The sequence below is a fragment of the Sceloporus occidentalis genome, unplaced genomic scaffold (assembly GCF_023333645.1).
Source record: "Sceloporus occidentalis isolate IW3139 unplaced genomic scaffold, rSceOcc1.0.p SCAF_2, whole genome shotgun sequence".
NCBI lineage: Eukaryota > Metazoa > Chordata > Lepidosauria > Squamata > Phrynosomatidae > Sceloporus > Sceloporus occidentalis.
In genome coordinates this window covers 33,499,945-33,524,300 of record NW_028316982.1, presented here as the reverse complement: position 1 = coordinate 33,524,300, position 24,356 = coordinate 33,499,945, and the positions used below count along the sequence as shown (strand labels likewise).

Here is a 24,356-nt window from a genome sequence, read left to right as displayed (position 1 = left end):
TGGCTAGAGGGATAGATCTGTCACATAGGTCCAAAACACACTGCAGAAATAATCCAGTTTGAGATCACTTTAACTGCCCTGGGCCAACGCTGGGGAGTTTTGGGAACTGTAGTTTTGTGAGACATTTAGCCTTTTTTATCAGAGAGCTCTGGTGCCACAACAAACTACAATTCCCATAATTCCCCAGCTCTGAGTCAGGGCAGTTAATGCAATCTCAAACTGGATTATTTCTGCAGTGTGTTTTGGACCTATGTGACAGATCTGTCCCTCTAGCCAATTAGTTGCTGGTGGGTGTGGAGTTGTGACCTAGCACTGTTCACCTGGCATTGCAAAGCTGGGGGAGAAGCATTGCACAAGGAGTGGACTATAGCCACTCACTCACAGTCTTACCCAAGTACTTCCAACGTGACCACCAACTTGACTACACTGCCAGATTTTTATGCTCAAAGACAGCTTCAAAGAAAATCCTGGCCACTCTCATCTGCACCCTTATACCTAGAGCTTGGGATATTTATTCTTGGACTATAACTTTCAGGATCCCCCAGCCAGCATGGTTACTAGCCATGCTACTGGGAGATTATGGAAGTTCTACTCCACAAGATTATAGAAGTTATACTCCACTGCCTTTCTATTGCTGCAAGTAGTGCGGCATATCTAGCCAAGAAAGCCAAGATGGTTGGTCTTATGTCTTCCACAGACATGCCTTCACCATTACTTGAACTCATTACTTCCCTTTTTGCTAATCCCAGCTGGCAGCGCTTCACTGCTTGTAGATGATTGTCTAAATATTAGTAAAGTTTAACTCAATGTTATTGATCTCAGTCATTGTGGACTGGCAAACAATCCATAACATTTAGATAACCAGAAGTTCACAGACACCAGCTGATAATAAAACCTTCAGAAAGTTTTAGGGGACTATCACACACATGCTTTATTCTTAATTTTACCTCTGTGTAATAATCATTGATTCTTCTTAATGATAACAAGGACTTATTTTCTGATGAGTCTTAAGAATTCTTAATTAGAGACCTTAGACTTTATGCATAGAATAATTCCATCCTTACTTCCAGAGTCCCAATGAACAAAAGGGAGAGTCTTTAACAATAATGGGGCAATATTGTTGGACCATAAGTTGGAAACAGGGTTCAAATCTCAGCCGAGCCATGTAAACCCACTGGGTGAATTTGGGCAAGTCATACTCCTGTTACAGACTGCCAAAATAAAGCTGCTTCGGGTCTCTTTGGAGGTATGCTATTTAAATGATGCATGCATCCTAAGAATCCGGAAGCTGCACCAAAGCTGCACTCCAGTGCTTAGGAATGGAGTGTGGCTTTGGCATGACCTCCGGACTCTTACTCTTACGAGGATGGCAATGTCAAATCCCCTCTGAAGACTCTTGCCAAGAAAACCCCATGATAGGGGTCCCTTAGAGTCACCATATGTCAGAAATGACTTGAAGGCACACAACAATAACTACAACAGACCTAGAAGGGGGATGAATTTCCTTATTGGCAGATCCCCCTTTTTATTTTGCAAGGTTTTAAACCCCACCCCATAACATTTATAGGCTGCCACAAGTCACATATACCAGCTGGTATATCTTAGTCTGCTCAACTGTTTAAGGGATTTCTAAACCCTTCTGCCAAAGATCCCCCTGTCTTCAGCCCAGCAACAATGAAAAAGAAAAAGAAAGAAAAATGGACTTACTTACCAAGAGCCCCAAATACACAAAACATGGCAAAAACCTTGTGCAGAATGCTAAGACAAGGGTGGGCAAATGTGGCCCTTCAAATGTTGGAAACAACTTCTGTAAGTCCTCATCTTTAGATACACTGACTAGGGATGATGAGACTTGTGAAGGGCTACAGTTACACATCCCTGTTGTACAACAACAAAGGGGGTATAGAAACTTAGCAACCATGTACTGTTGCATGCAAAGAAATTTTTACTGAGAATTTTTATTTACCACAATGAAGGGAAATGTCCAAGTATAAAAAGGAATTTAGAGGAAGGGGTGAAAGGGAAGTAGTAGTGAATGCAACAATCACAAACACATACTTTAAAGCCAGTCTAATTTAAGTAGTGCATTTTATCTCAAATGGAAATGTTGGGTGTCATGAACATTTGCAGAGTTCTTTGTAGAGAAAACAATTGAAGAGAGAGCATCTTCAAACTCCTGTCAGTACAATAGTGACTAAAGCCACAAAGTCCCACTTATTTAGGAAATCAAATTGGTTCAAGTTGGCCCCTTAGCAGCAGCATTTCACTGCTGTTTTGTGCAGTGGAGCAGTAAGCGCTAGCCAGCCAGCCAGCCAGAAAAGTATTTAAAGGTTGAGTCCATCTGCTTAACAAACTGTCAAAATATCTGACCATTTCCAACTAAATACTACAGCACTGTGAAAAAAAAATGTGATAGGAGGAGACAGTAAGATTTTGTCTGCATTCCCAGGAGTGTCATGAAAAAATGTGATAAAGTGTGGCTCACCAGAGCTTGGACTCCCCTCACCTCTACCCAGCACAGCAAATGATGAGGAATGCTGGGAGCTGCACTCCAACATCGGAAGTGCTGCATTTTGTTTACCTGTTCTCTAGGAGGACAGTTGGTCTGTTCAGAATACCAAAGTTTGGTAGGATATAACTAAGAATGTTCAAACCTTACTGGATCAGACCAAAGTTGCTGCCCCTATTATTTTATATAATGTCTGTAGGTCGGCAGTCTGAATCATGGATTTACTTTTGCATGATCATGTCCAGCCACAACTAAGTAATGTCGAAGTCAGTTGTGATGTAGGTTAGTGCTAAACCTCTAAGCGCTATACTAACTGTATGCCATGTTCATACATTTAGTCTAGTTGGCTGCTCCTTAGAGCACTCGAGAATTTTGCATCACAATTCCCATAAACCATAGGCATTAACCATGTGAGCTGGGCTAATGGGGACTATAGTTCATCAGGGGATGGCTGGTCTTGGGATCCATCTACATCATAGAAATAAAGCAGTTTGGGCTGGTATACATGTTTAAAATTCTCCTCAATCCAGTTGACAGAATGTGATCTGGCCACACAGAATGCCTTGGGGTTTGGGCTTTTTGTTGAGGGTCCCCTGAAAAACTCCCTTCAACTCTGTGGCTTCTATGGAGTATCTGCTGAAATATGTAAACATGTGCATTATTGCACTTCTGACTATCTGTCTGCTTCACATGTATTTGAAAAGTTATGCTTTTCAGCAGAGGGAGGGTGAATAGATGCAAATTTGTGCAGGAAACTGAAGACAATTAACCATCAATGCAAATGTGCAAAAATGCACACTAATTCACATAATACACTTAGATGTAGACTTAGTCAACACCACTTTAAGTGCTGTAGCTCTATCCTATGGAATCCTGAGATTTGTAGCTTTACAAGGTCTTTAGCTTTCTCTGCCAAAGAACATTGGTGCCTCACAAAACTACAAATCCCAGGATTCTGTCGGCTGGAGCCATGGCAGTTAAAGTAGTGTCAAACTGCATTATTTCTACTGTGCAGATGTTCCCTAGGCTGACTTATAACCACAAGAAATAATGTTTCATGGCTTTGCTCTAGGTTTGCTTTACCAGTTTGTACAGAAGAATGAACATCTGCTGAAAAAGGATATTTGAAAGGATACAGTCTCTTACCCATTCCAGGAAGGTTTTTTTTTTTTTTAACATCAGTCCTAAACGTCTTGGCAAGGCTTAGAAGAAAAGACAGCTGTTTGTTTTTTAAAAAGCCATTTTCTGCCTCTCTGGCCCAAAACACACTGCAGAAATAATCCATCTTTAACTGCCCTGACTTACTGCTAGGGACATTTGGGAACTGTAGTTTTGTGAGACATTTAGTCTTCTCTGAGAGCAAGCTCTGGTGCTACAATAAACGACAATTCACAGGGTTCCCTAGCATTGAACCAGGGCAGTTAAAGCAGTCTCAAACTGGGTTATTTCTGCAGTGTGTTTTGCACCTCATTTATCAAATGTCATGTGCAAGTTGAAAGATTTGGGTTAATTTCAGAGACCATGGTTAACTGTGGTCAAAGACTGCTATCAAGTGTTTGCTATCAAATTTAATAATTAAGTCAATGTCATGATGCAAATAACCTGAAGTGACTGGGTCTCTATCAAAAGTATAGCCCACGAAAAGAAACATGTCTGATGTGACTGCATATTTAGGACCGTTAGCTGAAACAACTGGAAAGAAAGGAATGTACTGCCCTCTTGTGACTTAGCTTCAGAAATAAAGTCTCTATCATGTCAACATTTTGGGTTTTTTTTTTTTTTTTGGGGGGGGGGGTTCCTGGGAGAATGGATCACCAGTGGGAGCTTAGGTATTTCTTTAAGCAGAACATGAAATAAACCCTCTGCCCCACCCACCCACAAAACAAACAAGAAAACAAATACACCTTGTTCTTTTATTTGATTTTGGCAGAACCTTCTTGAAAAGGATGCACTGAATATACAACTCTAAATTCAGGTTCGGGCAGATGGCACATCACTCAGTGTTTCATAGTAGATTGGCAATGTTTGTCACATCCTAATGGTTTTACCAATAACAAAAAGGATCCTCCACCTCTTGAATTAAGTGGTTATCATTCTCAGATGAGGGTCATAGGATGCAGGAGGACATTTGTCCCATTGGCAAGTTTGTCTCTTGGCCCCAAGGAGACTTCATCACACTCTGAGGGAGTCTGTTCCACTGTCGAACAGCTCTTACTGTCAGGAAGTTTCTTCTAATGTTAAGGTGGAATCTCTTTTCCTGTAGTTTGCATTCATTTGTTACTTAAATATAACTAACTTGGTCTCAGTCCAGCCTTCCTTAAATAGACATTAGACTGGCTCCAGTTCTTTAACTTGGCTCCTCTTCTTTGGATCTGTACACCAGAAGTGGAAACCACATAATCACATGCCAATATGTACTTCCATTTGCTATACATCAGGGGATGCTACAACTCCCACCATCCATAACCATTGGCCACACTGACTGGGCTGATGGGAGTTAGAATCTAACATGTAGAAAGCAACAGAGTGTTTAATGAATGCCACACAAAATTTTCAACAGCAAGATTTCCCCCAAGATATCAGGTGTGATAGAGACTGGAACCAAGGTATTAATATTAATGATGTTCATTACATATTTATATTTTAGAAAACCTTTATACCAGAATATAATGTAACTTTTCCACTCTCAAATAGAATTTAAAGTAATTTTGAGGGCATTTTTCTGAGAATTATATTGGGGAATCTATCTTTGAGACATGAGATGAGATGAGATTGGAGAAAAAGTGTGGACATAGATGAAGGAGGTCAGCGAGAGAAAAAGAGTCTGGAGGAATGGAGGAAGAGATACATTAAAAGGAAAGGAGGGTGAAAATCAAGGTGACATTCTTAAATAATAGCACATAAGCAGAAAACAAAGGAGGGGAAAGACTAGGACAGCAATATGCTGTCATAGTTATTGCCAAAATGTGGGAGGAAGAGACTTACAAACAGTTGAAGAACATAGGAGAGTAGGAGTTGGGGAGAAAACGTGGTGTTGGGTTAAATGGTGGCCTGGATAAAAAAAAGTAACAAGATATATATAATCAGAGGTAATTTTGTGTGTAATATAATTAATTTTCAACTTTTTAGCAGATGTACATTTGGTGAGAAAAAGTTATATTATAAACATTTTTTTCAACCCCCTCCCAAAAACAAAACAAAACCCCAAGCCTGAATGAACAACAGTATAACCAGGAAGCTTGAATTCATTTCTATTTATTTTTTTTTCTCCTTGTACAATATTAAAGAAATATTTTCCAAAAAAAGAAAACCAGAACCAAACTCTGGATACAACTGTTTGATCTGATTAATTATGAAGCATACACTATGTATGCAAATAATTCTACACGGAAAACAAATGCTCACACAAGATGGCATATAGCATAACAAACTGATGTAAATAAAAAAGTATTAAAAGTATTAGCACATAACATGGATGTAGTGTATTAGGAAAACTGAAACATTTGTTTCATCACCCATTTCCCTTACTGAAAACAGAGATTTAATCCCTCCAGCGCTTTAAAGCACAGCATTTGTTTTCACAAACCCATCTTTTTTCAATTGCTACATTCTGATACAGTGGTTTTCAGCCTTCAGCCTTCTGAGAAACCCTTTCCTCATTGTCTTGATCAGCAGGAATCCCCCTGAAAATCTGTCATGAGACTCCTCTGTATTGCAGAGAATCTGGGAGGAACATATCTGAGGACACTCAGTTAACACAGCACTGTGCAAATCTGTTGGACCTCACTGTCACCCCCCATGAACAGACAACATATTTCATACTCCTCTGTTGCAGGAGATATTTGCATGGTTTTATTTATTTTTTAATGCTTCCGACTTCTTTCCTGCCAAGAGTTCAAGATGATGTACATGGTACATTCCCTCCTTTTACTCTTACAACAACCCACAGAGGTAGGTTAGGCTCAGAGGAAAACAATAGGCCCAAGGTCAGCCAGGGAGTTTCACGGCTGTGCAAATTTGAACCTGGATCTTTCCTATTCTCATAAAACACCTTGGCCTAGATCTAACTGTTAGCACAACTAAAATGAGACCAATTGCATACCTTCCAACAGTCCCAATTTAGCAGGGATAGTCCAGATTAATTATCGGTCATCCTGCTCTTCCAGCTCCTTTGTAAAATATCCCAATTTCTTTCTCTTCCTTTTGCTGACCCCCTTTGCCCTCAGCTTACTTCCACTGGTGCAAAAGTAGTTTGCTCAGTTAACTGAGCAATAGGGAGGTAAGCAGGTAGGAGAGGAGAGGATAAAGGGTGGAATCTTGTCCTTTCCTCTAGGCTCCAGCAAAAGCAAACTGATGGAGCCTCTTCTAGTTTGTGTGCTCTTTTCATTGAATTGTTGCCTTTTTGACTACGCTTGGCCACATGTCCCAGTTTTCATTTGTGACATGCTGGAGGGTATGCAACTGAAACCAGTGGGAACTTAGTAAATTAATATTTAGGTGTGTTTCATTGCTTCAGTGGGTCTATTGGTTGAGACTAACTATTGGATTTAGGCCAATGGTGTATGCCTTGCTGGCTTCTACTGAACAGTGGCATACAAATTCTCTTTCAGGAAAGCACAACTGCCATTACTTACATTCTCACTGATGAACTTTCAGTGTGCCTCCATGGTATAATGTGTTTCCACAAAATTCAGACCGAAAACAACTGGTGTAGCAGTTCTGCCAGATTACAAGTTGCAAACAACACCCACAATTTGCATATCACCTGCATTTACCCATGCTGCCACTCTGCACCCCCTGGCCAACAATACCTCTGTCCCACTAGCATATTTTTCATTGTCAGTATAAGTAGTTTAGTGTGAAAAATAAAATCAATTTCACAAGCTGAAACTTCATGAAACAATTAATGTTAGATTCAATGAGAAATAACGTCTCGTTCTTTGCACTACAAGTCTATTTGAAAAGTTTTATTAAAAAAATACTTGAAAAGAGGACTTCATAAATTATCACCACCATCCCCTTCTAACCCCATCATTTCTGTGAATATTACCATAAAAAGCTCTCATCTTCCCTATCATTTGGTTCATTATATTCTGGAGAAGAGAAAGAAAGAAAGAAAGAAAGAAAGAAAGAAAGAAAGAAAGAAAGAAAGAAAGAGAACCCCACACATTCTGGCAGGTTTTATTTTTAAATAATAACAGTAAAATTTCATCTGCACTTTTTTGCCCTAACATTTCATATGCTATCCTTTCAATCATAGTAATAAGAAATTGAGGGAGTGGATTCTAGAAGGGCTCCCCTTTAGTTTTGACTGTCAGGCCAAATTTATCATAGTATAAGGCCTGCAGTGCACAATTATATCATTATGATTCGCCTTTAACATCTATGGTTCATTCCTACAGATTCTTGGGGTTTTCAGTTTAAGGAGGACTATTTACTGTTCTCAAACAAACTTCAAGTGCCTTACTGCTTTATCACACTAGCAGGTAAACATGATTTAAATGAGAGTTAAACTAGAGAAAACCAGGAAATGCCCCTGAAGTTTATCACACGACATTTCCTGGTTTTCTCTAGTTTAACTCTCATTTAAATCCCGTTTGCCCACTAGTGTGATAAAGCAGTTAGTATATAACAGACACAAGATTCCATAGGATGTTGTTGTGGCAGGTAAAGTGGGATCATCATAGCACTATAATAGTGTAGTGTGGAAGGGCCCTAGCTCCCAACTCTCCATTGGCTATGCTCTTCATTTATACTGCATTCCCCTGCATGTCTATTCAAAAGGAAGCTGCATTAGGTTTAACAGGACTTACTTCTAAGAAAATGTACTTGGGGTTGTATGACTTCTCCATCAAAATTCACCTGCATTCACTTTAGGCTAATCCCAGCATTGCTTCTTCTAGGAGTTTCACTATCTCATTCATGGTGAGAAATGGAGGTGGTGGAAAGAATAATATATTAGGAGTAAAATGTGCATTCAGCACTCCATCCCATGTTTTCTGTGTTTGTCTCCTGCCCTGGCCTCCCAGCCAAAGCTAAAGAGCTGCTCTGATAATAGCAAGTTCTCCATGGACTTCAACGGAGGAAATAGCTTTGCTAGGAAAAAGAGAGAGAAACAGATCTGCTTAAACAAATGAAAAAAGTCTTTGTGGATGCTCTTCCATGGACAAGAGGATATGCTGGTTTGAAGCAGTCTGGAAGCTATTCTTTTGGGATTTACAACTCCCTGAATTCCCCAACTAACAATTCTGGGAATTGTACTCCAAAATGTAATGTTTCTAAGCATTTGTTCTAAGTTAGGTTCTTTTGCAGCACTCTAGAAGTTGCATAGTTTACCCTGAGAAATGAAGTTTTGCCTCCTAGCCAATCTTTACAATGATGTCATTCTGGCCGGTTGTTATTGGTAATACCTCTCCTATTGTCTTTGTTCAAACTTAATTGAACCTGGCAGAATTTTTGATATGTGCTTCTCATAGAGCAAGATCCTTCTCTAAGTGACTTCTACCTTACAAACAAGCAATTGTGATGCTTGTTGAATGCTAAGACCACTTCCAGAAACTTAATGGAAGCAGGATGGTTCTATAATTCACATCATTTGATACTGTATGTCCCATAGATGTGGGATATACAAATGATCATGCATAATGCTGTCCCCTCTGCCCACGGAGAATAAAATGTGGAACTGGCCCTTTCAGCCGATCAGAGCATTGGCAAGGTACATTCGAAATTACAATTTCCAGGATACCAAATTAACATGCCCAAGAGATTCCAGACATAGTTTGAAAGGGAACTTTTTGAAAACTGCACTTCAAATGTAAACATATCAGTTCCTCCTAAGGAATATATGTCAGCCATCTCCCATTAACCATTTTTACTGGTTTATGGTAGAGTTATGAGCCCAGCTTACTCCTTGATCATTGAAAACATTGCTGTTATTGTTAAATGCTGACAAGTTAGCTTTGACTTATGGTGAGCCCAAGAAATAAGAGACCATCAAAAATGTAGTATTCACAGGTACTTCATTGATCTGTGGTTGTTCTCAGTATAGGCAATTCCCTGGATCTGACTTTCTAACACTCATAGCTTAGCAAAGTTGTTGTTTGGGCTGCAACTCCAAGAACATGGGGATCCCAGGAGCTGTAGTCCAAAAAGTAACTTCTTTGAGCTTTGTTAAAACTCTAGCATCACTAACCCTATTTCCCTCAAAGCCATTCTCTTTCTAAGCTCACTATCCTGCAACTTCAAACTGGCATTCATTTCACCTGCATCTATCTCAACCAGTCAGAAAGTCATTCCTGGTATCAGTAGGTCTTGCAAGCTCAGGTTGTGACTTCCTTGATTACATCTGCCCCCCCCACCCCCCCACCCCCCGGTAACGAAGTCGTCTTCTTTTCCTACTGCCTTCTACCTAAGCATGATCATCTTTTCAAATAATCATATCTACTCACTTCATGTTCAAAATACAATAGTTTCAGCTTAGTCACCTTAGCTTCTAGGAAGAGTTCTGACTTGATTTGCTTTTGGACCTATTTATTTGTCTTTTGGCAGTCTACAGTATCAGCAAAACCCGCTACACCACAGAATGGCTCAAAAATTCTTAAATCTGAAAAAGGCTATGCACAAGCAAGTGATCTTATATGGAAGGATGCAGAGAACTGTAGCCTTGTTTCTGCACCTTCTAAGTGAGCAAACAATCCCTGGACTTAACTTGCACAGTGCTTAGCTCTGGTGCTTTTCATGTTGTGGCTGATATCCACAAATAATGGAAAATGCAATAACTTCATTTGAAAACCTTTTTTGTTCTCTTAATAATTAAGTGAACAATGTTAAGTGAACAAATTAGGGAAGAGAGACCTCTGTAAAACAGAAGGGAGAGAAAAATGCCCATGGACTGAAAATATGTTTATGCAGATGTAATTCCCTGCTAAAATAACTAAACTATAAGCACCTACTTCCCCACAGACCACCCTCATATATATATATATATATATATATATATATAGAGAGAGAGAGAGAGAGAGAGCAAATAGACATTTCTGAATCAAATATTGAACTTCATTGCTTTTGATCTTTCATTGCTCATGTTTAAAAGGTAAAAGAAAACAGAAAATAAAAAAACATGGTGCTGCCAGAACAGCTACCTTCAAGCAACAATTTCCCCCCAAAAGGTAGTATACACAGGCACTTCATTGATCTCTGGTTGTTCTCAGTATAGGCAATTCCCTGGATCTGTCTTTCTAACACTCATAGCTTAGCAAAGATATTGTTTGGGCTAAAATGCCAATAACATGGGAATCCTGGGAGCTGTAGTCCAAAAAATAACTTCTCTGAGCTTTGTTAAAACTCCAGCATCACTAACCCTATTCCCCTCAAAGTCATTCTCTTTCTAAGGTCACTATCCTGCAACTTCAAACTAGCATTCATTTCACCTGCATTTATCTCAACTAGTCAGAAAACAAGGAGGAGAATCACCCAGCCCACTGTCCATTATTTCAGAATACTAATCATTGTTTACAATTGAGCTTGAAGCACAGGAATGTGCTATGCTTCTTGCTTGCCCTGCATATCATGTATTAAGAGGCTTGTATTAATTATAACACCTTCCATAAAAAGATTATTTATTTCAATATAAAAAAGCTTTTTAAAAAATCATAGATTATAAATAATAATAATAATAATAATAACATCAGTTAAAAATACTAAAGAATCTTAGGACGTCATCTGCACTCCAGCGGAAGTGAGGATTTAAAGTCCTTGATGCATTCTCAGTCCCAAATTATCAGCTATTTTAAAACCCTTCATATGCATATGATAGGTATTGGTAGGTGTACAACAAATATAAAGCCTTGGTTCCCAGTAAAGTAACAACCAATTGGCTAAGAATCTTAGCATCTTTCCCAGCCTTACAAAGATAAGTTGGCTTATTACCTGTCTGACAAAGTGAAGCTTCTGTTTCTAGTTTTTAAAGTTTCACCAACAAAATACATAATTACTTTAAAAAAACAATAAGAATGATTTACACAAGATTTATTGCATTCAGTAATATCAAACTGTGCCATATTTATGTCTTGAATTGAAACTGTGTTTCAGTGTGTATTTGTTTTGTTTTTGTTTGACACAAACTAAAAGTATATTGTTTATATGTGCCAATGTAAAACTGTAGTGTATTTTAACGTATAAAGTATATTTTGGTGTTAAGAAAAAACCCTGATATGTTTGTACTCAGGTGTGTGTGTGTGTGCTAGCAATTTGTACAAACCTGATTTGTTTTATAATATTGTAGTGTAAAACTATTAACTAAAACATTTCACTGACTTTCAGTTTGAAAGTATTCCTTACCTCAAAACCATCCATTAAATGGAAATAGCACTGTTTCTGCCTTTGCTAATTTTTTTAAAAAAGGAACTCAAGCCCTCTTGGCCAGGCTGAATTTTCTTTAAAAAGAAAAGAGCTGCAGTGTATTCCATGCAGCATTAGTATACTAAAAAAAAAGGATTTTTTAAAGCTCAGGTTATATAGATAACAAGCATTTGGTACAATAGTCATAAATACAGTTGTAGAACTGCAGTCAACTTATGTTCACCATTTTTGGAACCAAGTAGCCTTCTGCAGTATAAAGCTTTTCGCAGTCAGCTCTATTTTGGTTAATTAAAACTGTTGTAACCAGCGAGCATAAGTTCAGACATGGTGCCAAAAAATAAAAAATAAAGAACCTCATGTCCTCAAAACATTTCTATGTAAGTAAAGAGGAACGGTTATAGATGAATAAAAGTAGTTCTAATTCTTAAAAATAGATATCTATATATATTTATATTTTATATATATGTATATTTGCATATATTTCATACTTAAGTTATTGCCAGTGAAATCTAGACCAAGATTCACAGACATAAAGATGGTTCTGGTAAAAGTCAGTAATGCATCAGGTTGCTTAGCTGAAGGACTTGAGGATGCTTTGCCTTCACTTCTAGAGGTAAAGGAGATGCTGCATCATCAGTTACAGCCAGGTGAGAAAGGGCTCATTTTTGTTCAGGACCGATTCCACATCATTGAGAATGGGGATCAGGTCTTCAGACTCCAATGTCCCAAGGTCAACGTTTGTTCCTGGAAGACAGTCAAGGAAGTCAGGAAAACGGGACTGTTGTGGGTTGATGTTCATAGGAGTCTGTGCTACATTATCTCCTACAAAAGAAGAGAGAGAGTTGAAAATAGTTGAGGCACTAGATTCTTGTCCAGGAGACTTGTCTTGCCTATAATGAAACATGTCCGTTATCAACAGGTAGCCTACAACATTCCCCAGCCCTGTTTCCCAATATTGGGGTAGTGATGGTGAAGATAAACATGCCCACATGCAAACAGCTGTCAAAAAATAAATAATAAGAACATGATATATCCCATGTGCAAGCTGTATATGAATATGGAAGCCATGTGGCCAGAGTCAGTCTTCTGGGTCTTCTCCCAATGATAGAGGGTGAAGATCAAATGGGAAAAGCCTAAATTGTCTGGTGTTGCTCACATGTTTGCAGGTATCCCTTTACTGTATGAGTATAGTGACTCCATGAGAGGGGGGGAGGGAGGGAGAGAGAGAGAGAGATTCAGAAGGGAGAGGAAATTTCAGTTTCTTAGAGTTCTGAGTGAAATAAGCAAACAAATAAATAGATTTAAAACCAAAGTCTATGTGTCTTTATGTGTGGAAGATTCTGCTAGAATACTGTACACTTTCTTCCAATGTTTGAGAGATTCCCTATATGTTGAATAAGGTGTGTATGTGTTGGCTCAGGATGGTATTGTGCTAGAAGGCCTTCCTCTCTACCACCTGCAAAATCTGAAAAGGGTTCTAATATTTAGGAGCAGCTAAAACAAGTCAACAAATGCCAAATAAATGGCAAATATCAATCAAACAAGAAAGGGAACTATTGTGTGAGTAGCTATGGAAAGCACATGGGTGCACAAATCTACAGTGTGGGCAGAAATGTAGGCTAACAGGTGGCATACACCCATGCCTGGGGTTGCACCAATTCAGACTGCCAGTGGAGACTCATGTGATAATGTTTATCCATACAAAAATAGGTCCAAAACATACTGCATAAATAATCCAGTTTGAGACCACTTTAACTGCCCTGGAACAATGGTAGGGAATTCTGGGAACTGTAGTTTTGTGAGCCATTTAGCTTTCTCGTATCAGAAAGCTCTGGTGCCACAATAAACTAGAATTCCCAGAATTCCCTAGCAAAGTTATTGTTTGAGCCTGGGCAGTTAAAACGGTCTCAGACTGGATTATTTTTGCAGTCTGTTTTGGACCATATTATCATAAGGGATGATAAGAGGGTTTACTATCATAAGGAGTGAACTTGATCACCGTTTAAGCCAGGGATTGGTATGTCTGGTGGCCTGGACTCTTAATGTTCTACCTTCTGCATCCACTACAGTCTGCACTAACTGTGGTTGAAAGGAATGAGCTATTTGGAACAGGTCTAGTGGATGTGAAAAGGCTAACCCAGATCTCTCTGTGTGTATTTGTTAATGTGCATGTATTTTGCCTCTGGTAGTATCTCTTCTATTATAATCAGCCTTACATATGCACACATACAGCATGGAATGAAATCTTTTTAGTAGAATTGGTGTTTCACAGGTGAAATGGAAGTCCAGTTCTTGTAAAGAACCACTATTTTAAGATACCCATAATCTGTTATAAAGAAAAATCTCAGAAACCGATATGATTCAGATTCACAGTCCAGCTAAATGACTCTCCTGGTCCTTGAAAAAATTTAACTGTCAGCAATGGGCAAGGAGCATAGAAAAAACCAAAACAGGTAAACAAACACCCAACCCAATCCAACTCACCCCCAACCATGTTATTACTGAATAAGGACATTCATGAACTACATCTGTATGACTGCCTTTCTTAAAGATCATTATACACTAGTCTTCTAAAGGAATGTAACATCTTACCAATAAAGGTCACTCTGAGCAGTTTACTAGGCACCTTCAGTGAAGGATATGTTCCAATGGCAGACTCTCAAATCTGTTTCAGAAGTTCACATTAAGCATGTGATTTGGTTCTCTCACATAATTATTAGCTGGAGAAGAGAGTATCTCTGATTGTATGTGGAGTATGTGTTTGTCAGTAATGGTTATCAATGCCAATAGCTGCCTAGGTTTAATGGAAGATCTTAAGGGGTTTAACGGAAGAACTCAAAGCAATTCTAAAAATACAGAGGAGGAGGCAGAAGGGCTATGTCCTGTTTATTGTTTGCAACAAACACACCATGATAGTATTTAAAAGGACACAAAAGACAATGGATTGGCTATAATTGAGGAAATGCGAAGAGATGGCCATTGCTGAATTTAGCAAGTCCCCTGATAAACCTCCAGTAATGGGCTAATAAAAAAGTCAGGAACCCAGACTCATGGTTTCCTTGATTTTACACAAAAGCATTTGCATCAGGACATGTGATTCAGGCAAGCAAAAAAAATAACATTGGTTGTCAAGAAGATAATTTACGGTTTTGTATTTTAAAATTTGCTTCTTGTTCCTACCTGTATCCATCTCATCTACATTGCTGAGGAGGTCTTCAGGTGTAGTTGGTATGCTGTAACATCCTAAGCCTAGGCCACTGTCTGTGCTCTGCTCCCTGGAATGGTATGGCCCACTATGAATTGAGACACGAAGAATCCTCAGTCATGGTCATCAGGCAAAGTACCCCAGAATGGTTTTTAAGAGAAACACAGGAGCCCAAGCAGCTGGATCTTGCCTTAAATAGGCCTACATGCACTCTACTTCTTTCAGCTTCCCTGTGCCAGGCTGAAATTGGTTACCTAGCACAGAACTTGGGGAAAATACATTTTTGGACTATAAGTCCCTGAAATTGCCAGCTAGCAGGGCCAGTTACTCAATCTCTGAGCTAGCACAGAATTTGGCAACCTAGAAAACTTAGTTTTAATTAAACAAACAAATGGACATTTTATACCCCAGGGTCGCAGTCAAGTGGGCAGCATGTGGTGAAAGCTTAAAAAATAAATAAAATGAAGCTATACACAGGTTACTAACAGAGACCATAGCTTAGAGGCAAAGTATATGCTTTCTATGAAGAAGGTCCCAGGTTAATGCCCTACAATCTCCAGCATTTTTTTAAAGGAATAAGGTAAGAGAAACCTTGAAAAGTTGCTGCCAGTATGGGCAGTTCTTGGCTAGAGGGACAAATAGTCTGACCCAGGTGTAAGGCAGCTTTCTATATCTCAGTGGTCAGGGGTGAGGCTGCAGTGCAACACAGTGCTTCCTGGGATTTCCATATGCCAGGAGTGAGGCTTCAGTGCAACTCACAGCTTCCTGGACTTTCTGCATCCCTGTGGTTAGAGTGAGGTTGCAGTCCACTGTACAGCTTTCTGGGCTTATCTTATCACCCATGTAATCTTTCCCCTGATTGTACTAGCCCACTTATCTGTGATAATATTGCCCGTTGCCATGTGCTACCCCCACTTTTGTCAAGGATTCCAAATTCATCAGTAGCCTTACTCTTGGTGAACTGGGTGGGGAAGCTTAAATGGACCAGGTAAATACAAGCAGAGGAATATGCTAATTTGGATATTTGAACAAAATCTGTTCCCTTTTGGGGGTTTTATGTAAGATACAGTATAGCCACAACTGACACTTTGAGATATTGACAATGGCATCCACCCTGTTGCACCACACTTCCAATGTTACCATTTGTTCCAAAACAAGCAGTTGTGTCAGTTCTCAAGATCAAACTTTACAGGAGCAGCAAACTAGCACCTGCATGAGGGCAACCCAAAACGTGAAATGTGGACACACACTTTTCTGATTAAGTCAATTCTAATTAAGTCTTTCTTAGGCTGTATTCACACTGCAGAAATAATCCAGTTGACGACACTTTTAACTCCAGTTCTCCAGACCCATAAGAACTGGTTGTACAGTGATCAGATGCCTGCCTCTTGCTTCTTACAGGCAAAGCTACTATGTCCAAGATTTAAGGAATAAATTACTTACTATTCCGTTTAATTATGGTTATGGTTTAACAGGACTAATGTATACTAAATTACTATTAGACAGTAGTATGTCTTACTTAGACTTGAATTTATTTGTAAAAATAGCTTCACAGCGGTACTATTAAGTAAATATGTATTTTTCCCTTCCCCCACTTATTCCCCTCTCCTCTTCCCTTTTGTTGTTTCTCCCTCCCCTCACCGCCTTCTCCCCCCCCCCCCCATTATGTATGTATGGTTGTTTTGTTTTCTCTATATATACACTTAAAATAATAAAAATAATAATTAAAAAAAGCTACTATTCTTGTCTTTGCATAACAGTCTAAAACTGAATAGCTGAATGCCTTTAATTGGCTTTAAATGGAAATCACAGAAAGGAATGGGGCTTATGTGGTCCTCTCGACCGCAACACCTAGCAGCTCTAGCCAGCATCAGCAACAGTGAAGAATGCTAGGAACTGCAGTTGAATAACATCTGGACGGTTGTATAATTCCGACCTCTGTTCCAAACACAGGGAAGGCAGCTTGGTGCCTTCCGGATGTTCAAGGCTGCAATTTCTGCAAGTTCTAGCCACCATTATTGGATGAAATTATAAAACTTGTATTCCAAAACATCTAGAGAGCACATGATTGCTTATCTCTGCTCTAACAAGTTAGGAAAATTTCAGAAGTGACCTATACTAGAGAATATAAAGTTGCTGGTGCGCAATAGTGTACTTGCCTGTTCAGGAAGGGATCCAACCCGTTATTTGTAATTGATCTCATGTCTTGTGTCATGTTAGGTGTGCTTACAGCAGTCTGAACTGGGGCCAGGTTCTCAGATTCCATGGGAAGTTGTCTGTACAAATCAGCTTCCTAAAGTAAAAAGATGGACACACACTGTCAGAGCTGGGCCATGGAAATCCGAGAAATTGAGAGATCTAAAGGCTTGAGTCTCACTTAGGCTCTGCTTCTCATTATTTCCCAGGAATAGTCACTCCTGTTTTCTGGAGAAAGGAAGAGACTGCCTTATTTTGCTTCTTCTTCTTTTTTTAGGGAAGGGGACATTTTGTATATACAAATGGTGAACATCTTCTGGCTCTCCAGATGTTGTTAGGCTGCAACTGCTACCATCACCAATGGCTACAGCTTATGGCAACTGCAGTCCAATGACATCTAGAGGACCATATGTTGGCCACCAGAGAAAGGCAGACAGACAAATAGACAGACAGACACTAATGTTAAGACATATGCAGGAGAACTCCAGGTTTCAACTTCCTGTATCTAGATCAGCCTTCTCCAACTTTTCCCCCTCCATGTAGATTGACAACAATTTCCATTGGATGGATGGACAACTCCCATCCAACCACATATCTTCCTGAAATATATTTATACTGCAGCTGTTCCACAATTAACACAATCAAATTCCTTGGAAAATTAAACTTTATACAATTGGGCATACTTTTATTTTTAAGAAAAAGGAAACATTTCAGCACAAAACATATAATATTTTGGAAACCAGCATGAGGCAGAAAATGAATTCAATATGCAAAAAGCATAATAAGAAATGCTTAGTGCAAAACACTGAGAGGGTACATTGTGTGAGTGTGATGCTTGAGGATCAGAATGGGTTGCAAATCCTAATGTTCCTGTTCTAGTAAAGCTTCTATTGAAACAAGAGTGGCATTTATAAAGAAATACAGTTAGCCCTCCATATCCATAGGTTTTGTATCCACAGATTCAACCATCCACTGCTTGAGAATATAATTTTTAAAAATTCCAAAAAGCAAACCACGAGTTTGCCATTTTATATAAGAGACACCATTTTACTACACCATTGTATATAATGGGACTTGAGCATCCACAGATTTTGGTATACATGGGGGTGGGAACCTGGAACCAAACCACAGTGGATACCAAAAGCCCACTACAATTGGCTCTGTTCAGTACAAACCTTATGTCAGACTTGAATCAGAAGGGCCCAGATTCAGGTTGCTCCTAATACATATATCCCTATACAAGAAAATTCTGAACTTTGATGAAGGGGACATGATTTTTCTCTTCCCAGTAGGCTCAGACAAAAACAAACTGCTGCTGCTTGTCTTAGCTTGTATGTTCTTGCTCATTAATAACTTTTGCTATTTTGATCATACTCTGGATGTATCCATGTTGCAGTATTAAAGCATTCTGACATCACTTTAACTGATATGGCTCCATCCTGTGGAATCCTGGGATTTGTAGTTTGGTGAGGTATTTAGCCTGGTCAGAGTTCTGGTGCATCACATCAAGTGGTGTCAAACTGTCTTAATTCTGCAGTGTGGATATACCCTAAGATGACACTTGCCCATAAGTGTCCTGGTTTTCATTCATGAATTGGAAAACGTATCAGGTAGGGATACAATGAATATTCAGCAGTATTCATTTCCTGGGCAAAAAGTTAGTTTCCAACTGTCAGGAAATCTGGTCAGGAAGAGTAACACAGCAGTGCAAATTCTGTGCGTGTTTGGCAGTTTCATACATTGTAAGTGTTTTGTTAATTATTACACACAGAAATACATATATGTTTTGTGCAATGTTTTTCATGCTGAAAAAACTTTTTCCAGCTAGCCACATGGTTATCCCAATTTATTAGGTTTTATTAAAAAAAACACCACTGTTATCAGAAAGTCAAATTTTCTTGTGTTTACAAGACTGTAGGTTTTACACAAGAAACCAGAAATTCTCTCTCCCCCCCCAACACACAAAACCACCCACGTGGCAATATAGAAACAGTGTGGTGGTGGTGGGGATGTTTGTGCAAAGAAATAATTAGTCAAGAAGCAGGAGACTAAAACGTCTTTAAAAGCAGGTAAGAGAATGAAGGAGTGGCCATTTTTGTAGCTTCACAGTGACACCTAGTGGGACAAAAGAATGATGCTAATGTGAAATTGAAGGCTTTTATGGCTGGCATCCAGATTTTTGAGGTTTTTTCCAAGCTAAATAAGAATAAATTCTACTTAAGAATAAACTCTTCTAGAACATAGCCACATATCCCAAAACCCCCACAAAAAACTAATGATGCTAATCATCATATTCTCCAGGAAAAGCCCAGAAGGGTTTTCTATTAATAAAAAATTCAGGGTATTATGGTCTCTCTGTTATCTTTTACATAGTTGATTGCATATGAACCAGCTACAGATTGCAGTAGTATGTTGCTGATGAAATGTTTACACACAATGAAAATCTTAAATATAAAACTGCTCTGTTTGTTTGGGGGCATAACCCAGTGAGAATATCTCTTGTACAAGTCTGGAATCTGCAGGCGTGGTGTAAAAGCGTTTTTTACTGCATTATAATATAATAGCCTTTATTTTTTCTAATGAGCTTTACACAGGAAAACCCCCTCATTGCATGTCTGTAATTCTAATAAATAAAGGGGAAAGATCTATAAATTGATAGGCTACACATTCATAGTACATTCACAGTAGATACATTTGGCACAGTTGAAATTGCTGATAAAGATTTAGTCAATCTACTTTATGGGCAGTAACCTTCTATTTGATGGTGTCCATTATATGAACTGCTGCCCAGTCCAGCCAGGTCCGATTTAAATTTAAGAACTATAGGAATAAAAACTAGGGATCTCAAAATTGTCCATCAACAGTTAGCACCTGGATGCCAGGATGAACAGACACAAAGATCAGTTTATCATGTTTGCCTCTATAATGGTGTATTGCATTCTAAATTTTAGTATTTATTTTCACGTGTCCATATATGCCTTTTACCTATATCCATATTATCTTTTTTTCCTTTTTTCTTGTAGATACTTGGCTTTGCTTTTCTGTTGCCACCCAATTAAATGTTTATTTACAAAAAGCAAATACTTGAATAATCTATATGATATTGTGAATATATTATGAACAATTGAATATTCCTTAACTGATGGTAAAGTGATACTTACGTAACACATGCTTAGTAAGGTCAAAAAAACAGTAATATCTGCATTAAGGAACCCAGTTTCCATAATCACAATACCATTTCAATGCAGTGTCAAACATTATTCTATAAAATTGACTGAAAACAGGTTGAAGACTAAGATCAATCCTATATGGTTTTTATACACACATCAGTAGAATTATGTTGATCCCACACTTGTACAATCAAGGGGCCTTTCAGTATATCTTGTGAGAATAACAAATCATCAAAGTTGTACAAATCTCATGAACTATATATGTGTGCATAAACTCACTGATTTGTTTAAAATATATATACCACCATTTTCCAAAACTTAAAGGGGCTTAAAACAAGTACTGTAATCCAACTAGTGATATTTGTACAATGGACTTTCAAATGTGAAGTCGAAGGCTTTCATGGCCGACATTCATAGGTTTTTTTGTGAGTTTTTCAAGGCTATGTGGCCATGTCCTAGAAGAGTTTATTCTTGACATTTTGCCACCATTTGTGGCTGGCATCTTCAGAGAATGCTGGCATTGAAGGGAGTGGTGTGTGTGTGTGTGTGTGTGTGTGTGTGTGTGTATATATATATATATATATATATATATTGTGACCCTGGGTAGGCTTTCAAATGCTTGTTCTTGTTCTGTGTCTTCAAGTCATTTCTGACAGTGACCTATGACTGGGTTTTCTTGGCAAGGTTTATTCAGAGGAGGTTTGTCATTGTCTTCATCTTAGGCTAAGAGTGTGACTTGCCCAAGGTCACCCAGTGGGTTTCTGTGGCCAAGTGAGAATTCAAACCCTGCTACAATACTCAAAATTACTATAATACTCCAAGCACTACAATCCACTGACTATCTTTCTATAGAATTACAAATACTACAAGTGTATGTAGGCTGATTCAAAAAGAATTGTGCAAAATCAATACAAACAGCTTTATTTTTGTACCATCTGTCTTTCTTTCTTTCTTTCTTTCTTTCCTTCCTTCCTTCCTTCCTTCCTTGTTCCTTCTTAATCCCCCTGTATAAATGGGGGGAGGGGAGAGTATAAGAAACCTTTAAAGCAGACAGAACAAATGAAAAGTGACTGTGTTCTTTTAAAGGTTTAAAGACTGTTGCCTTCGCACACTTAGTGATCAACTAAGGGGGGATGGGGGTGGGGGTGGAAATTAGCTTTAATGTTTCAGCAAGGCTACTGAACTCACAGGGAAGAAGAGTGGGCCCTGTATTAAGGCAGGTGATGTCACTAGAACAGTTCAAAAAGTGTAAGTCACAGCTCAGAAATTTCAAGGCATGTGCTGCGGTACCCTATTCCATCAAAATTGTTGTTTTACCACTGTGAATATGTTGTCCATCTATGGTGCTGCATGATAATAATCACAGAATACAGAACAATCATGTCACATTCAAAACTTGGGTGTGTTTCAGTACTTCATGTTCAGGAGGCATACCACAAGGTAACTATAAAATGATTCATGTTTTATTCTCAAATACCTTTTTTCCCCAATGCAAAGGAAAATCAAGTCACTTTTGCTCTGGTATGCTGCATTTAGCACACTTACTAAAGCTCCTTAAAGTACGTATTTGCAATTTAATGCCACAGGGCTTATTTCCTTTTGCTCAGCTGAGCTAATCAATCACTTGCCACCCTGGCAATGTAATGATACTGCTTCTGGAACTGAAATTGGAACGAAGCCTACTTAGGATGCTATCTAAGTTCATTCGGCATCCTCCTATAAGGTTGTAAAATTCTGCCTTCTGCTTTTCATGCTTTGGTGAAATCCATCACTTTTTCCAGTTTTACCAAGATAATATCATGTACACACATTATCGATATCTATGACTGCGCTTAAAATCAGTGTTTCTGGCTACAAATAGGCCTGGATTATATATGGCCAAGTTATATCCTTTTTAGGATACTCCATTCCATGTCCACTCATATTCTTTCAGCACTGCATGACCAACTATGTCTGGACCTCACTGGAATGTCTGTGGGTCTCCCTCCCTCCTCCATTTTATTTTTCCTCTTTAAAGAGAACACACTCTTATGATCTTTGGGAGTTCCTCTGAGACTCCTGGTAACCCCTCTAATTTATGGATGGCATCATTTTGACCAGATAAACATTGATAGTTACAATCAAATTCAATGTTCAGTGGAATGCATATTCCCTGTGATGCTGAGAAACTCAGTGTTCTACATTTCCACTGTAGTGGACAGATTGCTACCTGGAATGTGGGGCACAGGGTGATTAAGATGGTCCACTGCAGGAGGATTATGGATCTAGATGGATTCCTGACAGCTCTTGGGAAGTTCTCAGTTGCCTTGGCAGGTGATCCTGTTGAAGTCCTGGCTGATCTCTGGAATAGGGAAATGTCCAGGGTGGTGGACATAATGACTCCTAAACATCCTCTCTGTAGAGAGCCAAATGAGCCCCCGGGTTCACTAGGAAGCTGCTGGTGACAGAGCCTAGAGGAGCTATGGTGGAAAAAGAGACTAAACAGTGGGACAGAGACTAGAGCAGCAATGGCGAAAAAACAAGCCCATTGGAAAAGCCCACTGGAAAGCCTATTTTGTGGCACAAATGGCAGCAAAGAAATGATTCTTCCCTGCCCCTACTTGGCAAATCTTGGCAACTTCATGTCCTGTATTATTGGTTACATTGAAATTTCTGCAGCCTGGGGATGCAGACAGGATCTTTGGAGAAGTGAGAGTCACCATGTGAAAGCTAGAGCCAGAGGAGGGCTGGTGGAGTGGATAAGTAAGGCTGTGAATGTTTCGCTGCAGAAAAGCAGGATTCCAGCCTATGGAACCTATGGAACTGGTTCCTGCCACACAGGTCAGAAGTGTGACCCCACTATAAATCTCGGAGACACTGCCATCCTAGTCTGGAACATTACTATGCAAAGGGATCTTGTAGCACCTTTGAGACTGAATGAAAAGAGATGTAGAATTCGCTTTCATAGACGTGGCATAGAGTGCTCAAAAACAGAGCCCTGCCGGCGCCTGTTTTTTCTCTGCAGGGAAGCCACAGCCGCCGAACTGCGTGGCTTCCCTGTGGAGTAAAAAGAACCTGCAAAAAGCAGGTTCTTTTTATGCTGCGGCTGCAGCGTAACAAGTGTGCCACTGGCACACTCATTATGCAAGCGTCGTGCGGCACCATGTGGATGCCGCGCAGCGCTTGCATAACAATAGTGGTGCCCATGTGTACAGGGTGCTGCCATTTTGATGCCCTCATCACGTGCTAGGATTGAGGGGCGTCTGGAAGCGCCGCCCAGAGGCAACCCTAGCAAGTGACGAGGGCGTCTTAAAGGGCTGGTCTGTACTGGCCCATAGACAACCTCAGATGTGTGAATTTCTGTTCTGTAATTGCCAGAATTCCTCCTTACTGCCATGCTGCAATGGAGCTGATGGGAGTTATCAGTAAAAAATATCTGAAGGGACAAATGTTCCCCACCCTGACATAACTTAGTACAACTCGCCTTTCCTAAAACAGAGATAACAAGCAAGTCTACTTAATCAGAGTTTAAAAATCTAGGCCTAAACCCAATTGCTAGTCACAAAAGTAGACCCCTTGAGTCAATTTTTGAATGGCAAGTCAACACATCTGTCAAAGCCATTGATTCGATAGCTCACATGAGCAATAATTAATGTGAGCTCTTCCATATATATACACACACTTTCCTTGCTTCTGCTTCCTTGCTTTTTTAGATTTACAAATGTCCAACTGCCCCTTCAACTGGGACTGTTATTGCCATGCCAAACACACACCAATCTAGTACAAATCATGTAATTTCTGAAAGAGCAACCAGTTGTCTGGCAAAGGGAGTGGCGCCTACAAGCTAATCATGACACGTTCACTGACATTTACTTTAAAATCATATAAAATTAAAACCTGTCATCTGTGTTGGTGGTGATGTGAGCATAAAGGTTTT

At 39.3% G+C, this 24,356-nt stretch overlaps 1 protein-coding gene across 1 annotated transcript in view; it reads right to left on the bottom strand.

Annotated features, from left to right (window-relative positions):
• Positions 1–9,872: 9,872 nt before the first annotated feature.
• LOC149318131 (WW domain-containing transcription regulator protein 1-like) overlaps positions 9,873–24,356 on the bottom strand; it is a 108,206-nt gene continuing 93,722 nt past the window's right edge. The window contains exons 4-6 of the mRNA XM_089509067.1: positions 17,234–17,367; positions 15,050–15,162; positions 9,873–12,691 (exon numbers count right to left, since the gene is read on the bottom strand). Of these exons, the coding sequence (XP_089365193.1) occupies positions 12,507–12,691; positions 15,050–15,162; positions 17,234–17,367 (432 nt within the window). The 3' untranslated portion in view covers positions 9,873–12,506. The remainder of the gene's footprint in view (positions 12,692–15,049; positions 15,163–17,233; positions 17,368–24,356) is intronic.